This window comes from Fusarium sambucinum, chromosome II (genome assembly GCF_050947815.1).
Source record: "Fusarium sambucinum isolate potato_lamoka chromosome II, whole genome shotgun sequence".
NCBI classification, from domain to species: Eukaryota; Fungi; Ascomycota; class Sordariomycetes; order Hypocreales; family Nectriaceae; genus Fusarium; species Fusarium sambucinum.
The window spans coordinates 6933401-6941284 of NC_139293.1; the positions used below are offsets into that span (position 1 = coordinate 6933401).

General features: G+C 47.4%; 2 protein-coding genes across 2 annotated transcripts; both read left to right on the plus strand.

The window, feature by feature from the left end:
- Nucleotides 1–1793, plus strand: FSST1_009226 (malate synthase; the record flags this gene model as incomplete). The annotated part of the gene is made up of 3 exons (XM_083226182.1): nucleotides 1–361; nucleotides 466–1675; nucleotides 1736–1793. The coding sequence occupies 3 exons, from the start codon at nucleotides 1–3 to the stop codon at nucleotides 1791–1793; spliced, it is 1629 nt and encodes a 542-aa protein (XP_083085187.1).
- Nucleotides 1794–6224: 4431 nt separating this feature from the next.
- On the plus strand, nucleotides 6225–6467 carry FSST1_009227 (uncharacterized protein; the record flags this gene model as incomplete). Its single annotated transcript, XM_083226183.1, has 1 exon — nucleotides 6225–6467. The coding sequence occupies one exon, from the start codon at nucleotides 6225–6227 to the stop codon at nucleotides 6465–6467; it is 243 nt and encodes an 80-aa protein (XP_083085188.1).
- Between the last annotated feature and the right edge of the window lie 1417 nt (nucleotides 6468–7884).

Consider the following 7884-nt stretch of genomic DNA (forward strand, 5'->3'; position numbering starts at 1 on the left):
ATGGCTTCTCTCGATGCCGTCCTCCAGGGCGTTTCCGTTTCTGGCAAGGTCGACGAGATCCACCGCAAGATTCTTACCCCCGAGGCTTTGGGTTTCCTCGCTCTTCTGCACCGCTCCTTCAATGAGCGACGCAAGAACCTACTTGAGCGTCGCAAGGCTCGCCAGGCTGAGCTTGATCGAGGCGTTCTACCCGATTTCCTTCCTGAGACCAAGCACATTCGCGAGAACCCCACATGGAAGGGTGCCGCTCCGGCCCCCGGCTTGGTGGACCGCCGTGTTGAGATCACCGGCCCCACTGACCGGAAGATGGTCGTCAACGCATTGAATGCCAACGTCTACACTTACATGGCTGATTTTGAGGGTTAGTTTTCAATCCAAGACGCGACTGGTGTTTTCTCATGGATTCAATATTCAAGAGAAAAATGTCATATAGATTGGTTATCAGTTCACTAACTTTACCATCAGATTCAAGCGCCCCTACTTGGGACAATATGATCAATGGACAAGTCAACCTCTACGACGCCAACCGTCGCCAAGTCGACTTCAGTCAAGGACCCAAAGAGTACAAGCTTCGTACGGATCGTAAGCTGCCCACTCTGATTGTCCGTCCTCGTGGCTGGCACCTTGAAGAGAAGCATGTTACAGTTGATGGCGAGCCTATTTCTGGTTCTCTCTTCGACTTCGGTCTATATTTCTTCCACAATGCTTTCGAGACACAACGCCAGGGCTTCGGTCCTTATTTCTACCTCCCTAAGATGGAGAGCCACCTTGAGGCACGTCTCTGGAACGATGCCTTCAACCTTGCCCAGGACTATATCGGCATGCCCCGAGGTACAATCCGCGGCACTGTCCTTATTGAAACCATCCTTGCTGCTTTTGAGATGGATGAGATTATCTACGAGCTCCGTGACCACAGCTCCGGCCTTAACTGTGGTCGATGGGACTACATCTTCAGCGTTATCAAGAAGTTCCGCAATAACCCTAACTTCGTCCTTCCTGATCGTTCCGCTGTCACCATGACTGTGCCCTTCATGGAGTCATACGTGAAGCTCCTTATCCAAACCTGCCACAAGCGAGGTGTTCACGCTATGGGCGGCATGGCTGCTCAGATTCCTATCAAGAACGACGACGCAGCAAATGACAAGGCCATGGAGGGCGTCCGCGCCGACAAGCTTCGCGAAGTCCGAGCGGGTCATGACGGCACCTGGGTTGCCCACCCCGCTCTGGCCAGTATCGCTACCGAGATCTTCGACAAGCACATGCCTACTCCTAACCAGCTTTTCGTGCGCAGAGACGATGTCACCATCGGCCAGAACGACTTGCTCAACATGAACGTCCCTGGCACCATCACAGAAGAGGGTATCAAGAAGAACCTCAACATTGGTCTCGGCTACATGGAGGCCTGGATCCGAGGAGTGGGATGTGTTCCCATCAACTACCTTATGGAGGATGCTGCCACAGCCGAAGTCTCTCGCAGTCAGCTGTGGCAGTGGGTTAAGCATGGCGTCAGCACCGCTGACGGCAAGCGTGTTGACAAGTCCTATGCTTTGAAGCTCCTCAAAGAGACTGCCGATCAGCTTGCTGCCTCTGCCCCCAAGGGAAACAAGTACCACCTCGCTGCTCAATACTTCTCCGGTCAGGTTACTGGCGAGGACTATGCTGACTTCCTTACATCGTAAGTGCAAACCATACCCATGGTATTTCGTGAGATCATATCGCTAACTGTTGAAATCAGGCTTCTATACAACGAGATTACTCAAGCTGGACCTCCTAGCCCTGCTTCGAAGCTATGAGCGGAACCAGAACTGGCAAAGATAACAAAAAGGATATGAGGAGTCAAGTCAAGCGTTTCATAATTTTGTGCATTGTATAACGAAGGGTTTCTTTCCCGGCCATGATTTTAATGATATCATATGTTGTTTTATCATTGTATTTAGTATCCACAAATTGGAGTCCACCCATTGAACATAACTATCTCATCACTGCACATTGCAACCGGTCCTTTTGACCGTCGTAACTGATCTCAGATAAAGTCTGATAAGGAAGGCAATGGACGTCATCGTGTAATAGGACAGGGAGGCTGACCAAACAACACGATCCAATGGTCCGTAACGATTCTATTAATAATTTGTAATATTCGTCATAAATTACAAGTATGGGTCAACTTGAGGAAGGGGACATCAAGGAGTGGGAACTCTTTAATAGAGTTCATTTACCTTCCGGTAATTTCTAGTCATACCTAGTCAGTCCTATCTTGAGACATGAGACAATATCAAGACTGGAGAGAAGCTTTTTGCTGAGCCTATTCTGAACCCTTTTACTCTCATGCCATATTCTACTGATCTGATTGGCCCATCGGCGGAAGTTGGTCAGTATACGTTTATTTGTTTGGTCATGTGCTCGTTTATGACCTCTCGGTGACTCCGTCTCATGAGCAGTGCATCGATCCTCAGGAAACTCAACAACCATTTCTTCTCGGTTCCATCTAATTTGGTCTATTCAAATTCCGTCTCAGTAATCGTAATATCCGGTATCATAGAGGCGCAGCATGAGCCTATATCAGAACAGAACGGTAAGCCAAAGTCAGGCTCTCAGCCAGGAACTTAATGGTGGCGGCAAAGAGATGTACATTCAGTTACCTTGAACGCATAATTCTACGCCAGGTGTCTGTTTCCATGTGAAATGAGAGGTTAGTTTTCGCCTGAGGCTTGTGTTGCAACTTGGCCGTGAGAGACTCCGAGACAGGTTGACACTCGGCACGTCCGCTTCTTCGGCTACGTTGTGTAGACGAACAATCTAATTCGAAACCAAAATCATGTTGTAAGTAAGCAACTCTCAATGCATCTACATTTTCTTCCGACTGACGTAGACGATACGAGGTAAGCCTGGCTGATATGGTGCTTGAGAAGCTACCCTACATCGGAGTAAAAATGCACATGGAACATGTTCCGAGTTGAGAAAATCGATTATAACTCCAAATAGGCATAAGAGCTAGGATAAATCGGATAATTTTGGAGTGGACAGTCTCCAGTAGGCGTGCGGCTCGGTTTCCAAACCCTTTGTATGGATTAAATGTCTGCCAATGAATGAACAGGGAGAGAAGATCGAAAAGTAAGTCAAGGACATGAGGACGTAACAGAAGCACATGAGAGAAAGTCAAGGTAAAGTTTTCTAATTCCATATTTCTTAGAAATCAGCGGGAGTGAGTTGTACTTGATTGGAAGCTGGAAACAGGGAAATTCTCAATGTTTTAACCAGGAAACTCAGCAACGAAGTGACTAGCTGAGATCAGATGCACACCAATCTCTATCAAGTGTAATATTATCAGACCAGATGCCTACGTAGTTAATAAGATATGGAAATTGTTGCCCATGAGAGGGAGCCACAGAGAAAGCGAGCCTCAGATGATAGCGATCAGACCCATTATGGTGAGAGAGAGGCCACTGCCACCGAGATTGCAGGGTTCTCCCAAAACAACTATCTACATGAGCCAGACGGTCAAATAAGAACGACACCAATCCATTCGGGCTGAGACGCCGAGACGAGACCGATAAAACTGTGAATCGTGGCCTGTCAGAATCGTCGAGTTACAGTGGACTGTTGTATCGTACAATGGTGGAAGAGTGACTCTGTAGTACAAGGTTCTTAACACGGGCAGCGTGTAGATATCCTCACCATGGCTTATAATGTACCGCGAACATATTGCAAACAAAACAAGGAGCGATTACGCTTAGAAGCAGTATAAAGTGTAACCGGCCATGTCAGTCAATGGTGCCTAAGGAGGCAGCCGGAATATAACTTCGGTTACAGAATTAAATATTGCTTACCAAAGTATTGTCCCGCCATTTGAGTGAACTAGCATGCCAATAATAGAATTGGGGTTGAACACGGGTTGTCCTTCAAATTGTCAACAAATCTTTCATTCAAATTGCTCAACCCCCAAATGATCAACCTAGTGCGGATCATAACAAGGATATATCCATGAGCAATATTAATATCCCAGGGGGCATATGCTTATTGATGATCATGCCCTATAGGTGCCGACACATCAAGATCTACATTTCGCCTGCAGGGCCAAGCGAGTTGAGTTGCCCCATGGTTCCATAAAGTGATCAAACCCTTTTCTTTTTCTTTCTTTTCGTTGTGGGCCGAAAACTAAAGCTGATTTTCGTTCCACAGGGCACAGCGTAGTCTAGTGTCTCTCGCGGCCTTCTACCAGCGGCCTGGGAAACAGTGATTTCGTCCCACGATTCCAGTGAGATTAATTCCGCTGTCGTCTCAGATATGGGGTCCAAACACATGTGCTAGATAAACTTCCACCTCGCTGGTTGCACCATAACGAGGCTGGGGTCGGAAGTAGTGAATATTCTCTGAGCAACTATGCCCGAGAACGGCTGAAGAGTCCACGCTATGTGCTCCAGCACATGTCAAGTCTGACATAGAGTCGGGACATTATTGAAGTTGGGTTTCAAATCGCCAAGTCTGCCCTACGGGCGATGTCGTCTTTTCATTCTCCATGTATTGTATATCTCTCCCGGTGTTGATTCATGGCTAATTGCCCAACCATGTGGGTTGAGGTTGTGAACTTTCAGGCTGTGGTGAGTTGAGATGTGGCCAAAAGGTAGCTTGACATTCGTTTCTCTGCTGCATGTCGCACAACAGCATGCACTTGTGCCTTTATATCACAGATACTTACCAACTCAGCACCCATTGGAGCTTGATGTAGATGCTCTCGAAACTAAGTAGTCGATCGTCTCAGATCTGATTTCTTATTGTAGTGGGCGGTGCAAGTTAAACCAGTCTGTTGCTGATACGTCAAGAGAAACCAGAGCCATTCATCATAAGTATTGGTGATTGAGCCGCAATGTCGAATTGTTGAGTAGGAAAATGTCGCTGAGCGCGCACACCATTACATTACCTGATTCTCGTATACGTTGTCGCAAGGCGCGGCTCTAGTCCACGGTCAATCTTTTCTGTCCTCACCGGTCATACTCCGTTGACATGGCCTTGAAAAAAGCAAGTACGCAAATATCCAATGTCTTTGCATGGAGTCCAACCAGGATGACCAATCATGAGCGGCCGCCCCTGGAGGCGGGGTGTACGTAGAGTATCCATGGGTGTTCAGCTTGGGTCTCCTTATCACACTGGATGTCTTGCAAAACATTTGGGTGCACTATTTGGACTACTCTGTTTGCCTGTAAACTTGGTGCATAGCGAGAAGTCTATCAAGTTCTTAGTATCATGAAAGCTAGTCTAACGTCTTCACAAAACGACCAAAGGCAGTTAGGTTACCTAGCCTAAGAGAAGCTTGATGATGGAACGCCACCAGGAACGATCGACGCAGGGATTCTTTTTGCAGATCTGTACCGTTTGCGGCGCTTTGGTGTTGGAAGAGACGCTGGCACTTGCAATGATAGCCAGGATTTAAGATACAGATCCTGGAGCGGTTTAGAATTCGACGTAATATTATGTATGATCGTCAGAAAAAAACTGAGTCCCTGGAAACGAGCATAACTTGTGACAGCTTATCCCCCGTTCGTGGACGGAGATTGCCCCGAGGGAAGCGACTTCTAGTAACTAGTGTTATATTCTTAAGCTCTACGTTAATACTTTCTGCTGCAAGAATACTTGTTATTGACAAATGACCCATTCTGTAAGAACAACTACTTACACCATTGTGTTGACAATATAATGTGGCAGAGACCAACGCATGCCATCCGAGAGGTTCCAAGGACGTGGATCGGATCAATATCTCAACAGGTTATCGCTGTGGCATGCCCAAACCCCTGGCCGTGCAACGGTCACACTACGTGTACTCTGTATATAGAGTATAGATGGTTCAGCTGTCCCGACACAGCCTAACAATTTCCAAACGATTTCGCCTTGCACAACCGTGAATGCTGATACCGTCACATATCAGATTGTCTTCAGAATCATCTTCGTATCCACTCCTGTCGTGCAAAGTTCGCTTGCCGTGATGACCATGGCCAGTATGGGTTGTCTCGGCACGGTAAGTATCTTTGTATGTTCCCTAGAAGAAGTGTGGGCCGAGTTGCTGAGCTTTTGACCGAGCAAGCATAAGACGCCATAATTGTGATATGTATCAAGTCGGCGATTTTCAATCTCTTTCTACAATTAAAATTCTAGTAGCCTTGGGTGTGGTGTATGTAAAGAAACCCTTTGCACATTGAGGAATGGGATCCATCACGTTCCGTACTACCGGGATGGGCGAGGAATTCAGTCTGATAGACCAGTGCGATGGGGATGGATGGTCTCGATCTCTGGTTGCTCCGCCTTATGGCACGATTCCCGTTGCGTCAGTGCTCAGGCTAGACAGCTTGCATTGGCGTGACGTTTATGCTAGCCTTATCATCAAGTTGCCTGGCACGCCTGGCACGCCTGGCGAGAGGCGCAAGGGTAGGGCTCCACCAGCGGTAGACGCCATCGACCTGCGGCCCACCGATTAATTTGGCACACGGATGGCTTGCGGCTAGGCTAGTCTGCCTGTGCCCCTGGCTTTTGAGGATCTTGTTTTCCAGCACATGGCACGAGGTTTCGCATTGAGGGGACATATTGCCACAGTAGAAGATCGTGGGCTCACTCGCTCGTTCTGTATGACCAAATCAATAGTCGTGATGGCTATCATTTGTGTAGATTCATGGTTTTATCTGAATAGATGTAGAATGTTAATTCGACAATGGTGTGATGCTGTTCTGTTGAGGGTGGGGTTGTGCTGACTGTTATGTTATTGGCTGCATGTGTAGTTGGTCGGTCACCAGAAACATTGATTTGACCAACCTTGTCATACCGACTACTCGAATGCTTGTTTGGAGACTGGAAAGTACTGTAGATTTTTGGTGCATGGCATCTTCCGCTCTCCCCCTTCGTGTTCGAATACTGCGTCCGCAACCGTTTGCTGGACGGTTGTCCTCTCCGGCTTCATATGTGAATGTATTAGCAAGTTGATAGACTTAGGCCCATGTTTGGATAATCGACACACTCGACGACAGGTCCGTGGTCAGGTAGAGTTTGAATCGACAAACCCGATTCTCTTTTTTTCGATTCTGCGATGGTCCAGACGAGCTAACTATGTCACAGCCCATGGGTCAAGTGTAGATGGTGCCATCCCCGCACACCCCAGAAAGGGGCTCTTGTGAAAAGCTCTTTGCTTTGACTGTGGCGGCAGGATTCCGCAGCCTCTCGACAGGGACAAGCACCTGTGAAAGGAAGATCTGTGTGTCCTTGTCAGTACCGGGGTATTGCATGGAGGTAAACAGATTAGTCTTTTGCTGGGTCCTTCCTCATTGCCTTGGCATCTACAGAGGCAAGGTGTAGTAAGAGTGTATCGAGAATCCCCTCCTTTCGTGTCAAGAGCCTAAAGGCTTTCAATTCACAGACAACAATTTACCAAGGTGCACCCTATACAAGCTACGACTTCCATGACAACGACCTGGTTTTTCTCTCCCTCAACTGAAACGAACGGTGCTATCGCTTAACTCGTTAACCTATATAGATGGAATGTATCTGCACAAACTGCCTAGCATCATCCCCAATAACTATAGTGCCACTTGCTTGTAGTTCCCGTCGATTTGAGTTGTCCATCATCTTGATCCACCGCAAGTGAGTAACGGTCTCTCGAAGATCAGTTCATTTTCGTACCAGATCTCATCACTTTTACCCCGCACACCCCGAAGTGTAAATTCGCAGATGACTCTCAAGTGCGCGTGATGTCCCACTAGTCAATAGTGATAGTGATAGACTGTCGCGCCATTGTAAAGAAGCTTTCTTGTAAGAAGACACGGACAATTACAACTTCAGTAGTCTACTTAGGTACCTAGGTTTTAGAGGGCCTTGGTATTCTAAAATGTACTCAGTTGTCAGCTC